The sequence below is a fragment of the Protopterus annectens genome, chromosome 2.part2 (genome assembly GCF_019279795.1).
Source record: "Protopterus annectens isolate FY-2018-M chromosome 2.part2, PAN1.0, whole genome shotgun sequence".
NCBI lineage: Eukaryota > Metazoa > Chordata > Ceratodontiformes > Protopteridae > Protopterus > Protopterus annectens.
The window spans coordinates 540,489,927-540,517,353 of NC_056730.1; the positions used below are offsets into that span (position 1 = coordinate 540,489,927).

At 40.4% G+C, this 27,427-nt stretch overlaps 1 protein-coding gene across 4 annotated transcripts in view; it reads left to right on the forward strand.

The window, feature by feature from the left end:
• LOC122795706 overlaps positions 1-27,427 on the forward strand; it is a 1,598,363-nt gene that overhangs the window by 1,229,207 nt on the left and 341,729 nt on the right. For all 4 annotated transcript variants that reach the window (XM_044064005.1, XM_044064007.1, XM_044064006.1 and 1 more), the window contains exon 9: positions 23,190-23,264. In XM_044064005.1, the coding sequence (XP_043919940.1) occupies positions 23,190-23,264 (75 nt within the window). The remainder of the gene's footprint in view (positions 1-23,189; positions 23,265-27,427) is intronic.

The following is a 27,427-nucleotide window of genomic DNA, read 5'->3' on the forward strand; positions in this document are numbered from 1 at the left end:
TATCTTTGATGATTATTGATAGTCCTCCTCCTTTAGTTTTCATGCATTCATTTAGTGGTTTGAATGTGTGGAAGGTATTGTATCCTGGTGTGGCTGAGGTGCTCTCTATGTGCTTGAACCAGGTCTCTGTGACTGTATAGATGTCCACATCTTCCAATGAATGCATTTAGCAGCATAACCTTAAGGTTGATTTTTGAGGATATTTTTATGTTGTTGAATTTTGTTTTTGTGACATTGCCTAAAAAATGCACTATGGGGGAGGCAAAAGTCTTAGCCAGTAGCTGAAAGCCATAACATTCCAAGCTGACAGGTACTGGATCCCTTTAGAATGACACCAGAAAATAAGCCAAATATTGAAGTCAATCATGTTTTTGTCTGTAGTGAGGCATCATCCTAAGTGAAGGTAGAATACTGCTTAAAGGTAGGGACATATCCTCCTGGGACACATAATCAGAGAGCTCAGTCATTTCACTTTTCATATAGTCCAGTGAGGTGCATCTCAAGTCTTTCACACTAACATGGACTATGACAGAGTCATAACAGCGCCTGTTGTTGAGAGACTTGAGTGCTTGTGTGATGTGGTGGATCCTGGTACCTGACAGCAAGCTGACTGTGACCTTTTCCTTATCCATCCTGGTGAGTGGGATATCTGTGTGTCTCACAATGAAGTCACCCATGACTAAAACATTTGATTTTGTGTTTTGCTTTAGGGGTATGTTTGGTGAAACACTGGTGCATGCATTTGTATGAATATTGTTATTTACTGGGAATGTATTAAGTGAAGTGTGTATATGTTTGTGAGGTCTCTGATCTTTAGGTAAGCTTCTAGTGAGAACCTCTGCATATGTAGGTTTAGGTGTTGTATGTGTGGATGGAGCAGGAGATAAAGTGTGTGAGCTGGCATCCTGCTCAGTATCTGATATACTGATTTGTGAGCAGTAAATTCTAGATTCTTATTATAGATACATCTCTCACATATTGAATTTGTGTGAATTAGGAGAAGTGGGTTGTCAGTGTACATGAGGCAATTACTACATTGCCTCTCGATGCCCATGTCAATCAGGTTGGCTGGAGAAATGTGGGAAATTGTCCATTCATGATGCTAGGTAAAGTACTGCAGTCAGTAACAGGGAAGGGACTAGAAGGACCAGGTATGGCTAAAGGACAGGAAAAAGTTCTAAACTGCGAGGGGCTCAATGGGTAAGACTTGCGGAGGAATCTCAAAGGTTCAGTTGAGTGTCTAACTGGGCAGAAGCACAACAGCAACAAACCTCTGATGGAGCTCAAGCAGTTGACTAAGGGAAGATTTTCTATCTAAGAGTTTGCATCTCTAACTGCCCATGGTATCCTCCACTGCATGGTAATGCACAGTTATGCGGGTGGTGCGCACCATGCAAACCCAAGCTAATGCAGGCAACAAGTAGCAATGAAATTAAACTGATTTCAACACTCTGACCAACAGTAGCACACTAGACTGGGCCCTGATCCAACAGCCATCACTCAGATAGGTCCGTAGCTACACTCCATTCTAACTAGGGTGTAGGGAGAGGCCCTCCTTTGTGGAGGAAAGCTCTATTAGTGCTCAGAAACTGTAAAAACAGACTGGGTCTAGCAAATATGAACCAAGTCTATGCTAGGCTAAAAGTGCAGGAAACGGCAAAAATACAGTAAAATGCAGCTAAAAACTAATTGCACACAGTAAAATACAATGCAAAAAGTGCAAATCAAGAAAAAATTATACTTATTTTTCAGACGCAGACAGTGGATGCTTCAGATAACACAGGAGATTGCTTGCTTAATCTAGACTATGCTGTAAAATGCAGAAGTACTAGAAATTCAAAGTCCAGAAAATCGCAGTCACAGCAGCCAAAAACAGTTTAAATAAAGCAGCAATTCAGTACAATGCTCCCAAAAGAGTGTAGACTACAAACCTTCCTAGTGTGAAATAACTGGTCTGGTACCCAAGTGCTTAATCCAGAATGATACTTAGAATAACAGACACAATAAGCCTTCACCAGCAACTCCCAACTTAGAAAGGAGTAGGTTACACTCTCCTGCCACAAGAGTCTAGACCACAAACTTTCCTAATACAAAATAAGTGGTTTGGAGCCCAAGTGTTTAAACCAGAACTAAGACACTTTCAGAATAGCAGACACAATAAGCCTTCAACCAGAAATTCTCAGTTAAGAAAGGAGTAGGCTATCCTCTCTTGCCACAAGAGTTTCAACCACAAATCTTCCTAATATAAAATAACTGGCTTGGAACCCAATTCCTTAAACCAAAAAAAAGCACATAGAACAACAGCCACAATAATCCTTCGCCAGCAATTTCCAGCTCAGAAAGGCAGCGGTTACCCTGTCCTACCACAAGAGTGTAGACCACAAACCTTCTTAATCTAAAATAACTGGCTTGAAGCCCAAGTGCTTAAACCAACACTTAGAGGTTTAGAATAACAGTTATAATTTAATTAGGCTACTAGCACGCAGTAATAAATGCAGTAGAATAAATGCAGTTGAACACTTAAGCAAAATAAAGGAATAAACTAGGAAGAAACCCAAGTACAGTAAAAGCAGCTGAATAATAAGGGTTCCTATTACGTTGTCGAATTCCTGAAACCTTGAACCTGAGAACATCGAACTCAGATGTTTGAAGTTTCAAGAATTCAAACCTAAAACCTACCTAACTGTTGCAAGTGGGGGGGCAAGCCCCCCTGCACCCCCCACACCCCCCACTCTTTAAATATACCAACTCCGAGATTGGACTACAGTGTGGAAACCACACTGTAGTGCAATCTTGGAGTTGTTATATTTAAAGAGGAGGGGTGTGGGGGGTGCAGGGGAACTTGCCTCCCTGCTTGCAAGACTTCATTCTGTCTTTTTTGTTTATATTTTTTATTTTTTTAGCGTTATCAAAGTTCTGACATTTTGAACATAAGGGTTCGACTTTTTGGTGTTAGAAGTTTCAGAACTTTGATAACGTAATTGGAACCCGAATAATAATAATAACATATATATCATATATATAATAGTTCTTTCCAATACAGTTAATGAGATACTAACAATACAAAAGTATACATCTATCAACTGTTGTATACCATTCTCTTCTTCAGTTCACATTTCTGGCCATTTGTCTATTTGAAGTATATTGTGATTGTATTTCTTATGGCTCTTGGTTTACCTGACTCCAAACCTGGTTTGACTTTCATATATACAGGTAATTAAGTAATTCCTGAGAAACTGCAGAAAGTTATGCTGTACATTATACATTTCTTCTCCTTTCATTTCATTTCATTTACAGATGGAAGTTCAAAAGATTACACACGTTACATCCTTTAAATCCTCAGCAAATAAAAATTCTGGTTAAGCTGCATTTTAGTATGCTTTATGAACATAAGGGCTACAAAAAGAATATAATGGCCTATGGCCAGAAGTGCCTGTTGATAGGCCCTGGGACCTGTCAACTGCTGTATTACTTCTCATTTTATCCCTCCTTTAGGGGTTCATTTCCTGTATAATAACCCTTCAGCCTTGTATATGAAGTCTTCCTGTCATGGAATATCAGATGCCTCCTTGGCTGCTACCCTCTGTTCCTGTAAAGTGGGGGTCTAAGAACTTAGCCTGCCTCAAATCCTTCTTGCTGACCCCCCACCAAGTTCCTTTACCATATAAAGGCTGGTACCTTGTGCCAGTGGTGCCTTGAATTCTGAATGACTACCACCTTCCAAGGAAAAAACGTGCTATACCTCATTTCCTATTTTGCTGCCACTAACCTCATTCTCATCTGAAGTATCCATATCACCAGCCCCAAATAAATGTGTGTCCCAGCTGGGTATTCCCTACTGCTTTCCCCTTGTGTTTGCTTCCATGCCTGCCTGTGTGTAACATCTTGCGCTCAAGATACTGCATTGTCAAATTCATTATCAAAATCATTCTCTCTTAGAACATAAGCAAGAATATTCTCTGACATGACCAAGTGCTTGCTCCCTGGCTCCCATTCCCATCCAGGTAGACCAAGGTCAGAGGTACCTGTACACTGTTGATAGTACCTTTTTTATCCATGTTGGTTTTCCAGAATTGTGAGGAGGTCAGACCTTTGAGAGGGTCTGAGACTTTCCTTTAGAAAACAGATTTCCTGTCAGGACCTGAATGTTTTGATATGAAAACGCATTTTTAAGTGTTTCTTTTCTGCAGCTCTAAGGTTTATTTTCTGTAAGAACTTTTCACCATTACTGCTTTAGTAGTATCTCAGACCTTAATATCCTGTCATGCACAGAGTCCTCTTTGGTGTTCCACAGGGACAGTTTCACATTAAGAACTAATCACAGTTTTCTTCCAAATGTAGTCTCAAATGTTTTTGTTTGCCATTTTGTTCAACTTTTGATATATTCTTAGAGCATACCTCTCAACAGTCCAGATTTTCACAGAGTTTTCAGGTTCTTGCCTCATATTTTGGGTCTGCTCCTCATAAAATTTGTGGTTTCTGGATTTTTGTGGCAAATCAGAGAGGAATGAATTTACTAACTAATGACAGGCATTTGAGTTTCAAGACTTCATATGCTTCAGAAAATGCATGGTAACACAATACCTTTTATTCTAGCATCTTTCCATGTTTATAAGAGCAATATTTAAAATGTGTGCCTATTTTTGGGGCTTTGTCCCCCCATTATTTTTGTTTTTGTCGAGATTTGTTGTGCTAAGAGGTTGAGAGCTTTGTCTCAGAGGCTCACATATGCCCGTGTCATACTTCTAGTGTACACTGGAAACTACAGTTTTGCATCTTGAGAGGTCCATGTGTTAACCTTCTTTTTACCAGGCTGCAAAAAGTCAGCTGCCAGAATGAATGTTTTCTGTTACCATATGTCCCCGTGGCCTCTTTGCAGTACTATAGGCCACACAACCTGTTGGCTTTAATGTGAGTTTGATGTTTTTTTGGACTTTTCACTGTATCCCCTTAGTCTTTTCTGTACAGCTTTACAAAGCACTTTGGCTCTGCACTCTAGAATCAAGACACTTTTCCATAAGCATTGTGACAACCGTGCCCTGACCCAGCAATCAAGGAGCCTCAATCCTCATCACTAACACCAGGGAGGGTGTCTCATATAAGAGGAAAGGATAACAAATACACATAGTAAAGTACAATTTCCCTTAAGTGCACACAGAGATCACAGTCAATCTGGGATTGGTTGCTCCCTTGCTCTCCAGGTCCCCAGTAAGACTCCCCACTGGCACAGCTATAGAGTCCAGATCTCAGCCTAGCTGGCAAGGTAACCTCCAGTACCTTCTCTGTCCCACTAGTGCTTCGTGTCCCTGCCCAGGTAGCTGACACACCACACACACTTTGATATAAGTATTTATACAACTTCACAGACACTCCTGGGAAAGACTGATACAGATTCTCTAGCTGTGCCCCTTTACCCAGACTATATGGTAGCAATTTCTGCCACCACCAGCTAATACTTATCAGCTACCCAAAGGCCCTTAAAAGGGTGTCCAATTATTACTGTGCAATATTGTTATCCAGTTGGTAATGTGACTATTCAGTCTAAGGCTTATTAGAGTGGCTTATTACAATAAACTCTATAAATATGCAATGCACTCCAGAGCGTACTTATCTCTACACAAACCAGCCACAGGTAAAGTTTTTTTTTAAATATTTAATAATAAATAATTAAAACACAATACAATTCTATTACACCACAGTGATATCTAAGAGTTCAGAGATCACACAGAAACTTAAAACAATACAGTAGGAAAGTTCTGATATAACAGAAAAACACTTGTCTAACTTTCTTCTAAGTTCCTAGATATACTACAAGAAAATATACTTCTAAGACACTACTTGCATGACAGCAGGCAGAGTGCTGATACTTTTGATATCAAGATCAAAATGCTCACAGTCTCTCTCTGAACAGTAGTTTCTAAACTCACTAACAAACATCTTTGCTATACCCTCCTAAATTATATAATTTTGACACTTAGGTTTTCCCAGTATACACATTACATCATTTTGACACTTAGTCTGGAGTTCCCAGGCCAACAAACTGCATTATTTAGCAATCTAACATCTGCTCAGGAAACTACAGCAATAAAAGACATTTCACATGTACACACTCTAGCAATTATTCGTTAAGTTAAGACAATAAGAAAGAATGTGCTCAGCCAGCTGCTTTGGCACCACTATTTAGATAATTTTACTTCAAAGAACATTTGAAATGCTTGGCTTAGTTTTCCTTACAGCAGATGGCAATGTTGCTACAATCTTGAAGTTCACATTTTACAGTGTTTTGTTTCAGTTAAGAACACAAGCCTGTATTTTACATTTATATATACAAATGACATAATTATGTATCAAATTCTATTTGACTAGGCTGGCAGCCTTCACCCATCTTCCCCCCATTCCTAACATCCATGTGTTTACTCTTGTCATGTTTATTATTATTGTAACCCACGTAAATATCCTGTATTTGCCAATCACACATCTGAGTACTCTTTGAAGGTGGAGATCAATTATTTGTGAATGTTTGTTGTAGTCATAGATTTTGAGAGAACTTTTCAAGCATGTTTCATATTATTTCTCCCCATTCCCCTTTGCAATCAACAAGAGTAATTTAGACAAGAACATTTACATTGTAATGAGCTCTTTTTTGGTCCTGTACTTTTTTCTTTAATTATGGTGGGTGTCATTGTTTGAAAAAAGATTAGAAAATGGGAATTGTGGTGTGAGTATGCCAGTTAAGGGTCACATGATGTAAAGGACATCAGAGTAGGTACGGCACATAGGAATATGCATGTTGAGATTTTTTCTGTAGATGCTAAGCTGTTAGACAGAGGTAACCTTGTGGGTGAAATGATTTTAGAATCCCTCACAAAGGTTGATAAATATCATGAATAATTACTCATTTGTATGGGCATTAGCTGAAAACAGATTTTATAAAGTATACAGGAATTTAGAGGGTGGTTCATCTCTTTAGTTTGAGCAAAAACTTGTTAACTTTATTCCTCCCTATTCCAATTACACCCAGTTGATCTTTCTTAGTAACGGAAAAAGGTATCTCTTGGGAATTTGTTCTTTATATCAATCGGTTAAAAATTTCACAAAAGGACATCTGTCTAAAAGTCTGTCATCTAGATTATCTACATTTTGTTAAACCCATAATCTTTATCTCAATTTAACTTCTTCCAAACAACCAGTTGTTACTAAGTTCTTAGGCAGTAAACTCTATAATTCTGCAGTCTTTTCAGAAAACCATTATTTATGCGTAACATTTGTCATAGTTTTAGTGCAGTAGTCATAATGTTATTCATACCCATGCATTCGTACATGTAAGCATCATCTACTGCTTTATGAACATTTATAAGGCTACTCTAATTCTTCTATATCTCAGTGAGAACCTCAACTTTTTAACATTTGAGAATATGTTAGATCCATGATGTTACCCAACTTTCTTGTGAAAAGTCTTTGAATGAATTATGCTCTTGATTTTAAAATATTACTCTTCTTATAAGGTAATTAGTGTGCAGTGTTGCATTCTAGCTTTGATTTTACCAAGTTAATAAGCAAATGTAGCTACCATGGAGTTCAAGTTTTATAAAAACTTGGGGAACATCTGATTGTTTTGAAGCTATGTTGACATATTTCTTAAGTATGATAATCAAGTATTCTCAGTTCCCTAACCTCACTCACGCTCTCAGTTTCACGGCTTCCAGTCTTAGAAAAACACTGTAATCATCTTTTTTTTCTTCCAAAAAAAATGTGGCATTACTCTGCATGGCATTGTCAACTGAATTGTTATGTCAGGCCCATTAATTTACAAAGCTTGAGTTTTTCCTTCAAATGTCACAGACCTTAATGTTAGCAATTATTTTTCTTTCTTAGTACCTTCTACTTAAGTTGTAGAAGGCAAGAAGTTACTGGAGATTGTATCCATGATATAGGTATTAAACCAGTAAGGGCCTAACACAGAATGTTGTGGGGTACCCTGCTTTACGTTGTAGTCCTCAAAGTAAGGTCCTAACACAGAATCCTGTGGTGCAAAAGTGTAGCTAGCTCAGCCAGTGCCCTGTGCCAGTCACACAAACTTGCACACTACCCCCTCAGTTCTTCAAGTGAAGAGCAAAAATGACTTTGGAAAAACATACAGGATACTTCCTGCAGACAATCACAACCCAGTCTGTACCCCTAGCTCTTCAAATGAAAAAAAAAATCCCTTTCCCTCCTCTGGCACACCAATCAGGTGACCAGATGCATGACACGATCCCCCCTCTGGCTGCAGCCATTCAGGTCCTGTTTCTGTACCCTGCTGCTGACTCTCCTTCCTCATACTTTAGTAACAAAAAAAAAATCTTCTTTTAAACTATAACAAACTGCCTGCTACAAATGTAACAGACAGTTGGTACAGTTTATACTCTGCCTGCACAGAGCTCTACAGCATTCAGGATTTATATATAAATATATATATGTATATATATATATATATATATATATATATATATATGTGTGTGTGTGTGTGTGTGTATTTAAACTCTAGCAGACTGCTTACTACAATGTAGCAAGCTGTTGCTACAGTTTAGACAGCACATGGAGTGCTACAGTGCTCAGGTTTGGCTGCAAATGCATTACTAGCTCTTAAATGCTGATATTGCACTGAACAGCAATTGGGGGACAGATGACTGATCATGGCCACTGACACTTAGCTCCTGGGGCAGTTGTCTCTCTTGCCCCACCCTAACCATGCTGTTGTTGTGGGGTAGCCTGCTTCAGGTTGAACTCCTCAAAATATGGTCCTAACACAGAACCCTGTGGGGTACCCTGCTTCAAGTTATGCTCCACAAAGTAAAGTCCTAGCACAGAACCTTGTAGGGTGTACTGCTTCAGGTTGTACTCCACAAAGTAAGGTCCTAACACAGAACCTTGTGGGGTACCTTGCTTCAGGTTGTACTCTAAGTAAGGTCCTATCAAAGAACCATGTGGGGTGCACTGCTTCTGTTTATAAGCCACAAAGTAAGGTCCTCAAACAAAACCTTGTGGGGTACCCTGTTTCAGGTTGTACTCTTCCAAGTAAGGTCCTAACACAGAACCCTGTGGGGGTACCCTGCCTCAGGTTGTACTCTCCAAATTATGGTCCCAGCACAGCACCTTGTGGGGTTCCCTGCTTCAGGTTGTACTATACAATGTAAAGTCCTAACACAGAACCCTGTGAGGTACCCTGCCTCAGGCTGTACTATGCAATGTAAGGTCCTAACACAGAACCCTGTGGGTTACCCTGCTTCAGGTTGTACTATACAATGTAAGGTCCTAACACAGAACCCTGTGGGGGTACCCTGCTTCAGGTTGTACTATACTATACAATGTAAGGTCCTAACACAGAACCCTGTGGGTTACCCTGCTTCAGGTTGGTTGTACTATACAATATAAGGTCCGAACACAGAACCCTGTGGGTTACCCTGCTTCAGGTTGTACTATACAATGTAAGGTCCTAACACAGAACCTTGTGGGGTACCCTGCTTCAGGTTGTACTATACAATGTAAGGTCCTAACACAGAACCCTGTGGGTTACCCTGCTTCAGGTTGTACTATACAATGTAAGGTCCTAACACAGAACCCTGTGGGGTACCCTGCCTCAGGTTGTACTATACAATGTAAGGTCCTAACACAGAACCCTGTGGGTTACCCTGCTTCAGGTTGTACTATACAATGTAAGGTCCTAACACAGAACCATGTGGGTTACCCTGTTTCAGGTTGTACTATACAATGTAAGGTCCTAACACAAAACCCTGTGGGTTACCCTGCCTCAGGCTGTACTTCACATTACTCTGCCTGCCATGCTTGTGGACTGTTTGTTTTTTTTTCTTATGAAGTTAGGTAGTAATACATTTGGCATAATTAGGCAATGGAGAATATAATGATGGAAGATTATTCTCAGTTGCATGTGTTGTAGTGTGACAGAAATGCTGCCATAGGTATTACAGCCATAATGGCTTCTAGGAGAATCAACTTTGGGGTAACTAACTAAATGGCACGACAAAGTATTTTTGACCAAAACCCACAAGATATGGATCAAAGAGGTTAGTTCCCTGCAGTTTAATCCAGAAGATTGGATGCATTATACACTGACATTAAGATGATGTATACTATGTACATCAACATCTATTCTTAAATGTTAAAGTGACATACATGAATTACTACAGTTCAACAATAGTTGTGTTTTGTGAGAAAGAGCTGTCTACAGTTATATCCAAGTGCAGATGTCTCTGAAACAAATATGAACTGAGTATGGCTGTATTTATTTCTCTCTCTCTCTCTCTCTGTCTCTCACACACATAAACTCCTCCCGTCATGAGGTAACATAATGACGGAGGAAAAACACGATGAGCCTTGCTTTGAGAAGTCCCATTTTTTATGTGTTCTTGGAAATTCTAACCACAGACGTTCAGAGGAGAGGCACTGTATTTAGAACCCTCATAGAACAGCTTGGCAGCAAATCTTCAATATCTTAATTTGTTAAGGATGTGAGACAAGCAGCTGGTGTCAATGAGGGGATTCACGTACAGTTGAAATGCACTTCCGTTCCCTTCAAGGATGAGAGCTGAGACTGATGCACTATGGCCTCTGACACCTAGGCTGCTAGCTGAACCCTATCTACCTGTGTTTTACTCAGAATTATAGCTAGTTCAATCAGCACCTTGGAATGGTAGTATAAATGAGCACCCCACCCCTTAGTTCTTTAAGTGAAAAAAAAGGACATTCTTTCTACTGGCACACCAACTAGGTGGCCAGATGCATGACACCCCCTCATTCCTCCTATCCCAGCCATTCAAGTCCCATTTCTGTGCCCTGACCCAAACCTCCTTCAATATATTTTATTAAAACAATAATAATAATTTCTTCTCTTAAAAAGTAGAAGTTGCTACAGTTTATACCCTGCTTGCTTGGAACATTACAGAACTCGTGTTATACTTAAAAAAAATACAGTTCTTCTTTTTATAGGGCAGCAAACTGCTTGCTACAAATGTAGCAAGCAGTTTCTACAGTTTATACTGTGCCTGAACAGAACACTACAGAGCTCAGGTTTTACTTAACAAAAAAAAAAAAAAAAAAAAAAAGACCACACACAGAGTGCTGCAGGCCAAACTAGAACAGTTTTGTACATTAATGAGTCGTTATTTGTAATGAAAAGAGAAAAGTCCAGATGCTTCTTCTGCAGTATGATGCATATCTAGTTTGGTGTTTTATTATAATGGTTGTGTAGTATCAGGTAAGTGTCATCAGAGGGACAAGTAACATTTGCTGGTTGTGCAAGCACCAAGCATTGTGTTATAGTTAACTGTACAGCACCTGCTTTCCACTGTCAATATATCATTAACCAAATACATCTTCACAGGCATTTCTAAATGTGAAGTATAAAGGAATGACAGGTGTAGATAATCTGTAACTAGTTTGTAGGTTCATAGGTGTGCACTAGGCTAATGACCACAAAGGCCTTTTTAAGCTTAGCCATACATCCCAAATCTCTCACAAGTTCTCATAACCTTGATAAGTGTAAGCAGGGGCTAGGGAGATGAAACATTTACAACCAGGGGCCTGAGAAATTAACCATTTACAGGCTGCCCATGTCCAGTAAAGACACAGGTGCCAAACCACGGATGAATTTTCCTGTTCCCCATAAAATTGTCCAAGTTACACTTAAATTGGGTTAGGGAGGAAATCTGCTTCACATGGATAGGGAGCCTGTTCCAGAGAAGGGTTAGTCTCTGGGATACATAACTATCTCTCAGTAGGTCCTGTTTATGGCACAGGCAAGGTTTAAGTCTTTAGAATGGGTAATTTGGATGCTGTTTGTTTTGCACATATGCAGAAAATCCATCAAAGTAGGGTCTGACAATTCTTTGTATGCCATGTACAAATCTCTCTTCAAATGCCTCTAGGAGACAGAACACAGGGATAGGGCCTTGAGGCGGTCTGCAGAGGACATGTTACTTATGCCATAAATTCTTTTAGCGAGAAACGTTTGTGGGCTTAACAGTTGTCAGATATGCCTGATGGGGGACATACCAAAGGTGGCATTGTACTCAATGATCAGTCTGATGAATGCCAAATACAGTGGAACAATGACTTATTTAATCCTAGATGCCATACCTTTGTTTATAGGTTACAAAACATAGTATGAGTTCCTCAGTACTATAAACATACGATCATCAAAGGCTAGATGACTGTCTGTGTGTGTCCCCGTGTCCCTGACTGCTGGGTCAACTCGTAGGGGTGTGTTGTCAATATGATAGTTACCAGGGGTGAATGACCTCCCAAAGGATATTATTCCGCATTTCTTGGCAGTTAGTTTTAGTCCGTGGCTCTGACACTAGCTATTTGTCTGTGTCAGCCCTTCCTGGAGAACATTTGTGTAAGTGGGGGATTCAATGACAGCTCCTAATTTGCAATCATCTGTAAATTTAGTCAGCCAGAGGGCATTGGCTTTGAGCTTGACTTCAGATAAGAAAATGCCAAAAAGAAGCAGTCCCAGGACAGATCCCTGAGGAACTCCATTGTGACAGGCCTCTTTGTAGAGCAGGACTCCCAAGTTCTAACTTCCTGGGTCCTGTCTGTGAGCCAACTAGCTATCCATCGGGTGACATAAGGGTCTGTACCTAACCTCTTGAGTGTGTCCACAATGCCCAAGTTGGATATTGTGTCAAATGCCTTGGCCAGGTCAAGGTAGGCAGTGTGAACCATTTTTATCTTCATCCATTGCTTTGGTGACCTTCTCATAAAAGTCCAGCAGGTTGAGTAGACATAACCTTCTCTTTACAAAACCAAGGATCCAGTGTTTGGAGGTTTCCTGAGTCATTATTGATCATTTGCATGATAATTATTTTAATGACTTTGCATATCAGACTAGTGAGACATATGAGACTGCAGTTTTCAGAGTCTGTAGATGGTCCACTTTTGTGCAGAAGGATAACTTTTGCTGTTCTCCATTCATGAGGCCCAAAGCCTATTTAGAAGCTGCAGTTAAATAGCAATTCCAGAGGGTCTAATAGGTTATGCTTCATGCTATTTAGAAGACATCCTGCAATATTGTCTGGGCCCATTGATGCAGTGTTCTTGGCCTTAGAAAGAGCAGTAAGGACCCATTCCTTAGTGATAACGAGGGGAGCTATAGTTTATGGTATTTCCTGAGGGAATGTTGAAGTAGGGAGATGGGTAAAGTTGAAGATGAATTTGTTGGCTAGTAGGATTGCTATATCTTCTGGTTCAGTAGAGGTAGCCCTATTAACAATAAGCTCTGCACACAGGGGTAGGGCTTTTGAGGTTGTGGACATGGCTAATGAATGCCTTGTGGTTGTTCTTTGCCTGAGAGGCCAAATTTACCCTCTGAGTTGTTTGTTTAGTTTGATGAGACTGCTTTTATCCTGCTGGGTGCTGCACTTCCTAATTTTTGCCATGATTTTCTTCCTCCTGTTATACAGCATGTTGATATTGTGATCCCCCCAGGGTGGATTTTTTTTTATTTACTTCTGTACTTCTTCCTGCTGGGTACAGCTGCTTCTATGCAGCTATTAACATGCTTGTATAAGGTTTCTGTGAATTATTCCATATAGGCAGCAGTGTTCTTAGGGTTTATGGAGGCTTAAAATTTTGCCAGGTTATCACTCAACGGTAGGAAGTTAGCCTTGGAGCTGTTTCTGAATATTCCAGTTTTAGCTGGGGTTCCAAGTTTTATTTTAACTCGAAAGAAGACCATTTTGTGGTCTGACCTTACCAGAAAAGGCACTACACTATACTATGGTGTGTGCAGCACTCTCCCATATTAGTGAGGACCAGATCCAGTATTGTTGCACCCCTGGTTGGTGTATTGACAGTCTGGCCCAGGGAGTTTGTGTTTACAAAATCCAGGAATCTCTATGCCTGTACATTTGGTGTTGTATATGATTACCAGTTAATAGTGGGGGTAATTAAAGTCACCCATGAATATGGCATTCCGTTGGATGGTGAGTGTTTCCAAGAAATTTAAATACATGGTATGGGTTTCTTGAGCCATGGAGGGGGACTGTTGGCTTGCAAGGAAGTGGTGTGGGATTTTGCCTATGCTGATTTGAACATGGAAAAGCTCAAGTGCTTTCTCCTGTATGGCCAGCCTTGAGGTATATTCATTTTTTATGTAAAATCATGACACCTCCACCTTTAGTCCCTGTCTGTATAGTAGTTGGTCTAATGTGTGGAAGGCATTATAACCTTGCACTGTCCATCTGCTTTCCATGGCTTTAAACCATGTATCAGTGACCGCAAAGATGTTAGTATTTTCTAGGGTAAGGATAGCTTCTAGGGAATGGAGTTTTTTGTTTAGACTCCTAGCACTGAGCAGTAAAACCTTTAGAGTTTCTAGGTCTTGATTTGCTATGCTGGAAGAAATTTCCATTAGGCATTGCCTAAAAATGACACTATGGGGGAGGACATTGTTTTACCTAATATTCAAAAGCTTAAAGGGGAGAGGTGCAGACTATCCCTGTCAAAGCAGTGTGGTCAGTTGACCATCTCCTTCCTTGCTGACAAATATTGCACCCCCTTAGAATGACACCAGAAACTAAGCCAATTATTAAAGTCAGTCATCTTTTGTTTGTATTGTAGCATCATCCTTGGAGAAAGTAAAATGCTGCTCAGTGCTAGGCTCATACCAGCCTGGGACACATATTCCAAGAGCTCCATGATGTCTCTCCATATAGTCTAGGGAGGTACTTCTCAGGTCATTTACACCCACATGGACTATGACTGTGTCATACTTGCAGTTGTAGTCCAATGACATGAGTGCGTGTATAATGTGGCGGTTCCTGAACCCTGATAAACAACTGACCATGACTTTCAACGTACTCAGTCCGATGAGAAGGGCATCAGTGTATCTCTTAATGGAGTGTCCAATGAACAGAATGTTGAATTGTGTGGTGGTTTGCCTTATGGACTTAGAAGTAGAGGCTCTATGAGATGTGACTATATGTGCTGATGTGGGTGTTGTTTTGAAAGATTGTATTTGGGGCTGCTGAGGGTAGTTGTTGTGTGTACTTTGTCTACTATGTTTTTGGGGTTTAGGAAAGTTAGATTCAAGTATCTCAGCATATGTGGGTCTGTGTGCCTGCTTTGAATTGTGTGTGTCTGGTGCAGAGTGTGTACTACTGACAACCTTATTCGCATTGAGTGCTTTTATGTGAGCGCTTTCCCTCCGTTGACATAGTGTAAATAAATCTCTCACATACTTTATAAGTTTGTTTGAGAATTAACTGGTTTTCAGTAAACATGAGGCAATTTCTACACTGCCTCAGGATGCCCATATTTGCCAAGCTGGTAATGGAGATAGTGGGAAAGTTCACATCCATGGCAACAAACCCTTTTTTGTTGATTAAACGGCTGTGGTGAGAATGTAAGTGATGTCAAGAGAATCCATTGCAATGCTTGAGGCAGTGCTTGTCACTGCAGTTTAGTTGTGCTGTGTGCAACTCAGTATTGGTGAAATTTCAATGGTGCTTTTATAGGAAACATGTCATCTCAAGGTGTTTGCATCTATATGGGGACTGCCAAACACTTAATGGGAAATTAATAAGTAGACCCTGATGATTTATGGATGAAGTATTTAGTCAGATATTCTGAAGTTAGGTTAGACAGCAGGAAACCAAATAGTATTTACTGAAAAGAAAGCATCAATGTGTCAAGAATGATGAAAAGAGGGGAATCACCTGAACAGCTACTGCCTAGCTAGTACTAGTGCTCATCTCACCACAACTTCAAGCTGCAGGGATACAATGTTCCTTTATTTCTTCTCTCATCAGAAGAAAAACAATGTCACCAATCCCAAAATGAGAAGCAGGTCAAAGGCTGTTTAATAGTCCACAGTCTTGTCCCAGATGCTGCAAGGGCCTCTAGGTTTGTTGTAGCCTTTTCCTGGTAGATGCCTTGAATAGCACTGCCCAATCAGAAACAGTCAGAAATCAATGCAGTCTGCTCCTTCTCTCACAAGGAGGAAAATATACACACAAATTTCAAGCAGGTACCTATGAAGTCCATATTAAGCTTTCTGGTGATCAGCCCTCTCCAGGAGATAATGTCTGTATGCTCCTTCTCTCACGGAGCAAAACAAAAGCACTAATCCCATGATGACTACTGAGAGGTAGAATGTGAACTCTCTAATAATTGGTGGTCTTGGATTAGATGTTTAAAGGTAAAATAGAATAAAATGGTTCAAGATTTTAAGAGATGCATTGTGCACTAAGCAGTTAGATATGAAAAAGGAGCCAATTTAGGATTAAGCAATTTAAGTGGAAAGCCACTCATTCTAAAGAGCAATATACATTGGAAGGGGGTGGGCACTTGTATTCTGGTTCTATGAAATGCAGTGGGATGGCCGATACATTTAAATAGCTGAAGGGGAGTGATTAGTGATTTCACAAAAATTATAATTTTGTGCTTATTCACAATAACTAATAAAAGAGGAGTGGGAAGGAAATATGTGGTCAAATTAAAATAAAGGGTAGGTAACTAGAAAGTCAGTTGAGTTTAAAAACACAACATCTGCAGAGTGAGAGGGTGGGGGAAACTTAATTTCTATGTGACTCACAAGAGACAGCTGTGGTCTCTTTCTTGGTTTAAACATGCAAGTAAAAGAAGACTACAAGTAAAATACAGTATAAAGAAAATAAATCACAATATGCAAAACAGAAGAAAGCAATGAAGCAATACAAAATGTGAAAAAGCAAAAACAATGTAATATTTTCCTCACAGCAAGTTGTAGTAGAGTCTGGGTAAGCTTTTCTCATAAAGACTTGAAATGTTTTATTTTACCCCTTAAATAGGTTTAGTCCCTAGCTCCACTCTCAGTTCATAAGTAATTAACCTTAATTCACTTGTTCTAATTTCTGTGTGAATTACGAGAAATACAGCTGTGGTCTCTTTCCTAGTTTAAATATGCATATAGCACACAGCTTTAAGGCAATGAGCATTAACAAGTTGCTTTCTGTGGTGCAGATTTTGATTCTGTCAGCCTTTGTTTGCATATTGTCTGACTATGAGCAAGCCACTTAGTCAGACAGTGCTTGGGGATGGTTGGGAATGTGGGCTAGGCTCCTTAATGTTCTCCTGGACTGCATGCCTAGTAACTACCTGTGAACCAATTATGTTTTGGGTGGGAGGTTGGCATAATAGTTAAGGTGTTTACTTTACAGACACAGGGTGCAGAGTTTCATTCTTACATGGGGTGATTGGCTAGGCTTACAATGGCCCACATGGGCAATTAGCCTAGTACCAAGGGAGCCCGCAGGATTTTTTGCAGGGGGGTGCAAACCCAGAGCCCCACCCACATAGCTCACCCCGCCCCCTGCCAACACAGCCCCGCCCAAATCCATCCACCCCAAGCCCCGCCCACACAGCCATTCCAGTGTCCCATTACTTGGCTATTTCTCCCCATTTACTGTAGACACTGTGTGCATACTGTGTTATGCTTTAGTTCTACAATGATTACAGGCAGTTGGATTTAATTTACAACTTTTATTTCAAACATTATAGCCCAAACACTGAGACATTTACTAAACCTAAACAAAGCAATAGTCTTACAATGAAAACAGACTTGGCATTAAAGCTTCTCTACTTTTGAAACTCACATTCAATGAAACGGCATTGAAACCCACATTCAAAGAAAATGCATCTGGCCAGTGGCAGGTTATTTACATTTGAACTGTTTTCAAGCAATAGGCTCCTTGCACACCGTTAGGGCCATGCAAAAGTTATTTGATTTACCTGATTGTATTATAATATATAATTGAATTATATCCCTTGTATTATACAGCAACACTTGTATATTTCAGTGTTTCATCTACAAATTCAGTGCCTGCTGCCGTCAAAGAATAAATTGCCTATGTTAAATTAAAAAAATGGTAAGCTGGTATATTGCAATAGAAAATGGATGACAAGCTGAAAAACAGGTTCATAGTTATTAGGCATCTCATCCAAAGGAGGACATCCTGAGGACTGCAGCATACAAATGTATATGCTGTAGGAATAGAACCTCAAGCCTTTACATTAAGATGCAAGTATTCTACTTGTGGTGCTACTAACATAGCTTTAAAACTTTATACCACAATAGAGATACCATTTGCTAAACAAAATGGTTGCACATTGTAAATAGACTTGGCATGAGCAGCAGTGAACTTCGCTTCCCTTAAAACTCACAGTTCCTTGAAAATGCACTTGAAAATTCCACCTGCTAACTCTAACTTGGGCATTTCACTTTCTCTCTCTCTTACAAAGATACCACACCCCTCAAGGCCTCACCCTTAGTGCAAAAAATCTTGACAAAGCCTAAAATAAATAGGGACAAATTATAAATATGGCTCTCAGAAAATTGCAAGAGTAACAGGATTTGTGTTAGTATGCATTTTTCTAAATGACATGACATCTAAAACTGAAATGTCTCATTATTTAGCAACTTCAATCCTTTTAAGAGGAATATGGGGCAAAAATCTGGACAGCTGAGGGGTATGCTACCTCCCTCTTATACACACACCAAATAATTCTGGTCAGACTTGAATTAGTTCTGGGAAGGTTGCACTGAACGGCACCGTGCTTGATCTGAAGTGGGTGAAATCCTGGTAGCTAGTGATTGCAGCTCAGCAATGTGGAGCATTAAAGCATTTTTAGCAGAGCATTGTTTCATCACTACCTATTGTGTTTGCACATAAGCTGTAGTCATTTCAAACATTTGCCTTTTTTGATTACTACAGAGTACATTTACCCACCAGAGCTATTGTGTTTTGACTTCATTGTAGAGCTAGTTGTTGCAGGGCTTGGCTTTTAAGTAAGGTAGCAATGCTTATTTACCATATACCATTAAAGCCACCCAACTACAAGTGTACTAACACACAGACACTGCTATAAGACACTGGTCTGCAATAAAATGTAACGAGCTTCTGAAAATACTGTAATCCTGTCCTTTTATTACAAATACTGTCATATGCATTTCAATACCCAAGGCTTATACATTATCTAGCTATGTAAATATTCTCTGCATGGCAACAACGAAAAGGCTTTCAATGCTGGCAATTCTTTAACAATATGCTTACTAAAGCTTACTTGCATCTTACAATGTCCGACAAGCTTACTAAAGCTTACTTGCATCTTACAATCACCGACAAGCTTACCTGATGTTCATTAAACCATGGCTACTTAAACAGAGCAACAGGACACTGTGATAGCATGCAGTTCCTGAATAATAAGAAGCATAAATCAACAATATAAAATCTGATAGAAAACCAGAACATTTTGCAAAATCAAGGACAGATGAAAAGCCACGGTCATATTTGTGATCTACCTTGGATGGGGAATACTCTGCACACTTACTGCATAACTGCTTCTTGCCTTCCTTGGACACATCCCGAGCCACTACAATGGGGGCTGGGGTGCAATAAGTATGTCATAATTTGAAATGTCTCTGGCTGACAGTGATGGCTCTGACACTCCTACCTCTCAACTTCAGAGCAAGAAATCTGGACAAAGCCATACATAGAACTAGAAGTGGGACACAGGCCCAAAAATAAGGCCAATTTTAAATATTGCTCTTATTAACTTAATAGAACAGGTAGATCTTGCATTAGTACAAATTTTCTGAAGGGTATAAAATCTGAAACTCAAATGTCTGCCATTATTTTCTAACTTCAATCTTTAATGACTTGCCACTAATTTGCCAGAAACCACAATTTTATGAAAAACAGACCAAAATGTGATGCAAAATACCTGTCAAAAAGGGACACCTTTTAATATTAACAGTTAACTTGAAGCAGCTAACAAAATAAGAGCATCCACATGCATTTCTGAAATAAAGGTAATCTATAACTGATCATTACAGTTATAATTGTAAACCCTCCACATTTTCTTCCAAAATTGCCATTTTGGAGGAGGGATTATTAGGGGAGAGCAACATTTTGAGCCAGAATTGGGGACAATTGAGATGTTTGGATATTCCTAATCTACAAAGTGATTTGCACGTACCTCTCAACCTCTTAATGCAGGAAATCTGAACAAGGCCAAATATATTGGGGAACATACAAACACTATTAAAATTGCTCTTGTATAAACTTAGACAGTCTTGCATTAGCATGCATTTTTCTGAAGGTTATGACATCTGAAACTCAATGTCTGTCATTTAATGGCTTCATTCCTAAATTATTTGCTAGAAAACCACAAATTTTATGAGAAACAAACCAAAAATAAGCAGCAAATATCTATTAATTCTGCAAAGATATGGACAACTGAGAGGTATAGTTCAACCGGTGCTGTCTGAGTTTGCTACCCCTCACAAAATCATGGTCAAATGGAGCCTCCCCCCCCTGCAGCCATTCCAATGTCCCATTCCTTGGTTATTTTGCCCCATTTACCATAAACACTAATGTGCATACTGCTTTACTTCTGCGATGATTTAGGATTTCATTTGAAAGTTTTATTTTGCATTTTACAGCACAAACCCTAATACATATCTGTTAAAGCAATGCAGTCTCAATGAAAATAGACTAACATTAATACTTCTCTGCCCTTGAAACTCACATGCACTGAAACAGCACTGAAACCCACTTTCAGAGAAAATACATTTTGCCAATTGCAAATATTAACTCTGGGCTGTCTTCAAAATCATAGGCCCCTCAAACATAACATACACATGCTCTTTGATACACCTTCCTGACTGTATTACATTATATTCCTTGTACAATACAGTACAGTTGTTAAAGGGCATTTTAAATTTATTGTTTTGAAAATTTTTCCAGTAAACAAAGAAATAAAAAGCATCCACCAATGACAAAATTGCCCAATTCAGAACATTTCCATCATAAAAAGTCTACTCAAGTCCACCAGTATCAGTAAAAAATATACACAATCTGTGTAGTAAAATCCACATTGAAGAAATTTGTAACTAATAGAGGTTGCTGCTAGCAAACACTTTATATGTCATTGTTTAATCTACAAATAAAGTGCCTGTTACCCTTGAAGAATAAATTGCCTTTGTTGCATGCAGTAAAAAAATGAAAAGCTAGTAATACCGCAATAGAGAATGGATAGCAAACTGTTAACAGGTTCATAGTTACTAGGTATCTTTGCCAAAAGGACTGCAGCATCCACCCCCTTTACAACACAATACAGCATCAGCAATGCATTTACCTACTGTGGGAGTAGAACCCACAGCCTTCAGCATCTGAAGCAAGTACACTATCTGTTGTGCTATTAACAATGCAAGCAGGCTAAACATAATCAGCACTAAACTTTTGCTCCCCTGCAGCTCTCAGCTCCTTGTAAAATCTACTCGACACTCAGCTGTATCTCTGAACTTTGCAGCACAAGAAATCTGGAAAAAGCCGAAATTTATTGGGGGGGGGGGGGCAAAAGGCCAAACAACAGGGACACATTTTAAACATTGCTTGTATAATGTTTGAAAGTTGCTAGAATAAAATGCTGCGTTACCACCATACATTTCACTGCCATGTCTTGAACTCAGGGGACCCCATGCAAAACAGTCAAAGCAACATACCACTATGCCAAATCAGCTGTTTTGTGAAAGAGGAAGACTGAAACTTTACCATTTAGTGAATTCAGTTCTCACCATAGCACAGCTGTCAACCTCTTAGCACAAAAGACCTGAACAAAGCCAATAATGGGTGACTACAACCACCAAACATTCAGTGAATTCATTTCTCACCATAGCTCTCAACCTCTTAGCAAATAACACCCGGACAAAGCCAGTAATGAGAGAATATAGCCCCCAAACATTTTCAGTGAAATCAGTTCTTACCATAGCTCTCAACATTAGCAAAAAACCTGGATGAAGCCAATAAATACCTGGATGAAGCCAATAAATACCTGAACAAAGCCAATACTGGGTGAATACAGCCCCAAACATATTCAGTGAATTCAATTCTTACCATAACTCTCAACCCTAGCACAAAACCTGGATGAAGCCAATAATGGGGGGAATACAGTCCCAAACACAGGGATACATTTCAAATATCCATCTTGTACACTTAGAAAATTGCTAGAATAAAAGCTTGCTTTTGTTACCATACACTTTCTGAAGAATATGAAGTCCGATATTGAAATGTGTCCATTTACATTTATTAACCAGGAAAGTCTGACTTTGAAAAAAAAAAGCAAATTTTTTTAGCAGAGGCCCAGGGAGAAACACTCCAGACAGCCAAGAATAAAACCAGGTAATAACATTTAGCTGTCAGGCAACAAGGACACAAATGCAGAAACCACAGATTTTATGAGGAACAGAAAAAGTATGAGGGAAAATCCTGCAATATTTTTACAAATGGTGGTGGGTAGGGAATTCAGGCTCTTGCCACTTGGGCCCAAGGTACAGGGTTCAAGCCTTATTCTCTACCCACCACCATGTACACCTGGGGCATTTCACACACACACACACACACACACACACACACACACACACCTCTACCTGAACGGGTCCCATCTTCCGTTCCCGAATAATCCGTCTGAGTCCCCGCTCTCAAACTCCTCTACCTGAAGGTGTCCTATCTTCCGTTCCAAGTTCCCGCTCTCAAACAGCGATGATGTCAGCACGCCTACCCACGACTGGACTGTTAGCACAGACTTGATGATGTCAGCACGCACGCCCGCGACTGGACTGTTAGCACAGACTTCTTAAAGAAGAACGCACAAAAAAAAAAAAAACTTTGTTTGAAATTATCTAGTCAGCCAATTCCAGGGGGGTGCAAGTGCACCCCCTTGCACCTGCCTGCGGGCACCCTTGCCTAGTACCAATCTATAAACCTATAAAAGCAGAATACAAGTAAAACACAGTATAAAGAGAATAAATATTAATATACAAAACAGAAGAAGGCAAAGTTCTTTAAGAAACGTATGCAAGATGAATGGTTTCACCTGCTGTTGTCCAGATTTCATGCAAATAAAAATGAAATAAATCTTTGCAGCAGTACTGTGTTATTCTTTCTACATTTAGCATCCTTTTGAGTTTCAACTCAAATATTGTTTGCACTGCTGCACCTGAATGTCTCATGGGTCTGCTCAATTTATATAGTATATATAGGTATTATAAAGAAAACTAGTGCAATATCTGCATTTTCTTATTTGATGGACAGAACAGAATATCCACATTTAACCTATATAAAATGGAGTACTTTCTGTTCACACAGGAGCAACAACAGAGGGAGCATGAAGAAGAGATGAGAAACAGATATAAAAGGAGTGAGTCAATTGAGAAAGCAGCGGTAAGTTAATGTCATGTCCTCCCACAGTCTTTCACAGCCTGAGTGCAAGACTTTAATTCATAATAATTGTTTTAAGATCTAAATCAGCTCTGTTCTCAGGAAACATTGTTTGGAATTTTTTTTTTACAACAAACAAATCTGACAGTGAAAGAATAGCAAATGTAATGTTTTAAAATCAACAGAATGGCTCTGTTTATTAGAAATGATTTAAAATTCCAATAAAAGTTATAGGGCATCATAATCCATCTAGAATAACACGCCTCAACGGAACTCCTTAGGTTGGTGAAGGAGGAGCACTCAGCTCCTACAGCTAACAAGCTGGAGAGTCACAGCATAGATGTTTGGGGGAAGAAGATCTTCTCCAGATGTCTAAAAGCAACATTCTCAGTGCCCTTAATCAGCCTCTTATTATCTGAGTAGAGTAGGCAGAGCAGTCATTGTGAAGCCAACAACTCATTAAGATAGGCATGACCAAAGACATGAAGGGGTTGGCAGGTCATGATAATATCCTAAATGTCAATATCAAGGTGCAGGTACTCCACGACTATTGAAGCCAACCATCAACCAAAAAAAGCAAAAAATCAATAAAATTTTTTTTATACTTGAACATCAAAAAAACTTTATTCCATGGGTTGTTAGCGCTTTCATGTCTACTCTGGACGCTTCATTAGACTTTGATGGTTGGCTTCGATAGTCGTGGAGTACCTGCACCTTGATATTGACATTTTTCGTTTGGGGACATAGCAGGTACCTTACCCTGAGAGATCTCTGTTTATTTATAATATCCTAAATACCAGCTTTGAAGCAGCAGGTGGGTAGTGTAGATCCCCACATCATAGGTTCATAGGTTCATAGGTTCATACTAGGCTATCTGCCCGAGGGCATTTACAAGCCTAGCCCATAGTTTTGTGGCTTACGCCACCCCTTTAGTATGGGGAACTATACCCATTATTTTGCTGTGCCTCTGTTGAGCAGTGACACTGAGGTAATCCCTGGGGTATATCTGCGATCTCCCATCCATTGGTCAAGATTTCTCTTGAACAAGGCCAGCGAGGTGCTCTGCCTCACATATACCGGGATTTTATTCCACAGCATAGGGAGTCTTTGGGTGATGAATCTATCCCTCCAGCACGTCCTATTAATAGCCGTGTCGAGGTTTAAGTCTCCCGCCCTTGTGGCTCTGACGGATCTAGATTTTTTGAGGTGAAGCATATTCATCAAATCTGGGTTTGACATGGCCTTGTATGTTAGGCAAAGGTCACCTCTGAGCAAGCGGTGGCGACTGAATAGAGCTGGAGTTCTTTCAGTCGGGCAGCATAGGACAGATGTTTGAGACCCTTTATCCTTTTGGTGAGGAACTTTTGTGGCCTCTCCAGCTGCTGCAAGTGTCGGGTCAGATACATTCGAATGGGGCATTGTACTCAATCATTGGTCTGATGAGTGATGAGTATAGGGAGACTATGACCTCCCTTGATCTAGATGAGAATCCCTTCATGATAAGGTGGGCAATGTAGAAGGTCTTCCTAACTACTTTAGCTACATGGGTGTCGAATGACAGACTACTATCAACCTGGGTCCCCAGGTCCCTGATAACTTCTTCTGTACTCAGTGGATTGCCACCTATTTGGTAGCTAGGGTAACCTTGTTTTTCCCGAAGGGTATGACTATGCATTTTTGGCATTTAACTTTAGGCCATGGCTCTGGCACCAGTTATCCGCTTCTGTGAGACCCTTCTGAAGGATATCTGTGTCAGATGTGTTTTCTACTATGGCTTCAGTTTGCAGTCATCTGCAAACTTTGTCAGCCATAACCCTCCTGTGTTTGCTTGTACTGGAAAAGTAGATGCCAAACAAGAGTGGGCCCAGGACTGAGCCCTGTGGTACACCACTTGTGACAGGCTTTGAGTCTGACATGGCGCCAGCAACTCTGACCCTGTGGGTTCTGTCACTCAGCCAGTTTGCAACCCATCTTGTGATGTATGGGTTAACATTTAAGCTGATGAGTTTTTCAATGATACCCGAGTGGGGTATTGTATCAAAGGCCTTCGCCAGATCGAGGTAGGCTGTATGGACTGCCTTTCCCTCATCAATGGCTTTGGTGACTGTTGCGAAAAAGTCAACCAAGTTTAGAAGGCATGATTTGCCTTTGACAAAGCCAAACTGGGATGGATCCAAAGTCTGCAAATTCCCTATGTCTTTATTTATGAGGTCCATTATGATCCTCTCCATGGCTTTGCAGATAAGGCTTGTCAAGCTAATGGGCGGTAATTTCCAGGGTCGGTGGAGGCACCGCCTTTGTGAAGTGGGACCACAGTTGCAGTGCGCCACTCCTGGGTGCGTATCCAGAGGTAAGACTATGATTAAACAGCTGTCCTAGCTGTGGGTTTAATTCCTCGTTGAGTTCGTGGAGCACACAGCCGGGGACACCATCAGGTCCCATGGATGCTGTGTTTTTGCTTTGGAGAGAGCAGTTCTCACTTGGGCGTTGGAGATGTTTGGGGGCTGCAATTGCTTGGTATAGATATCTCTCCTTTTGGGAAGTTTGCACTGAACCTGTCAGCCAGTATGTTGGCAATGTCTGTAGGATCAGTAATCTTCACATCATTTTGAACTAGTTCTGAGCATATCTGGGAGTTTCCTCCCAGGTTTCTAACATAGCTAAAGAAGGCCTTATGATTGTCTTTTGAGTCTTTAGCTATTTTTCTCTCAAAATTTGCTTTGGATGATTTTATGAGAGCTCTTAGTTTTTACTTATAGTGATCAAGGGTGTCTTACCTTCTAAGGATTTTGCTCTATCTTGTAGTAGCTTCCTCCTTTTGTTGTAGAGTTTGTTTATGGCTGGGGTCCACCAGAGTGGACGCTTGCCTTTGGTACAAAGAGTCTTTGTTTTGCTTGGGATTGCCTTATCCATGCAGTCCTGCAGGTGCTGGTAGAAGGCATTTGTAAGTGATTCAGCGGCTTGAGTACTGTTTTCCGTCGGCTCGGGGCCTTAAAGGAGACCACACTAGTCTTTAGAAGTGTGAAGTCGGCTTTGAGAAGTTCTTTACTGTGGTCTTTTTATTTCAGGTGGGGTGGGATGAGGACCTCCAGCAAGATTAGTTTGTGATCTGATCTCACCAGTGAGGGGTATACTTCGGTGTTGAACATTGTGCTCCCATGTTCGTGATGATGAGATCAAGTATGTTTTCTCCTCTTGTGGGGATGGTGACCAGTTGTTCCATGGCATTTGAGTTTATGAATTCCAGGAACTTTTGGGCTAGGGTGTTTGGGCTTGAGTAGTGTTCCCAGTCTATATTAGGGTAATTGAAGTCACCTAGTATGATGGTGTTTGGTGATACATTTATCCCCTCTAGTGTTTTCAGGAAGGCCATGTGAGGTTCCTGAGTTTGTGAGGGTGGCCTGTAACATGCTACAATTTGCAGAGCAGTCTTGCCTATGGTTAATTGCACCTGGATGGTCTCCGATGCATCGTGCGTTGCCACCAGTCTTGAGGTGTGGGTGTCTTTGATGAATATGGATACCCCTCCTTTCTTGGTATTGTCTGGATTTTGGGGCCGGAACGCATGATAAGAGGTAAAACCTGATAGTGCTGGGGTGCTCTCAGGAGCCTTGAACCAGGTTTCTGTCACTGCACAGACATCGATGTTCTCCATACTGAGAAGGGCCTCGAGTGCGTGCATTTTGAGATTTAGACTTCTGGCATTGAGCAGCATTACCCTTAGTTTTTTCCTTTTTGTGTTCTAGGGTGGTAGGTTTAGAATTTGAGCCTTGCCTAAAAAGGCACTATGGGGTGGCAAGAGCCTTTGCCAATATCCGAATCCCAGGGTGACAGGTGCAAGCCGTCCTTGCTAAGCAGCGTGGCTTGTCCAGCATGTCATCCCAGGCAGACAGACATTGGATCCCCTTTGAATGACACCAGAGTTTAAGCCAATTGTTAAAGCTGATCATCTTATCTCTGTATTGTGGCATCATTCTTGGTGAAGGTAGGATACTGCTCAAGGTCAGGGTCATACCTGCCTGGGCTACATAATCAGAGAGCTCCTCAATGTCTCTTTTCATGTAGTCCAAGGAGGTGCGTCTCAGGTCGTTTACACCAGCGTGGACAATGACTGAGTCATATTTGTACCTGCTGTTGAGAGACCTGAGTGCTTGCGTTATGTGGCG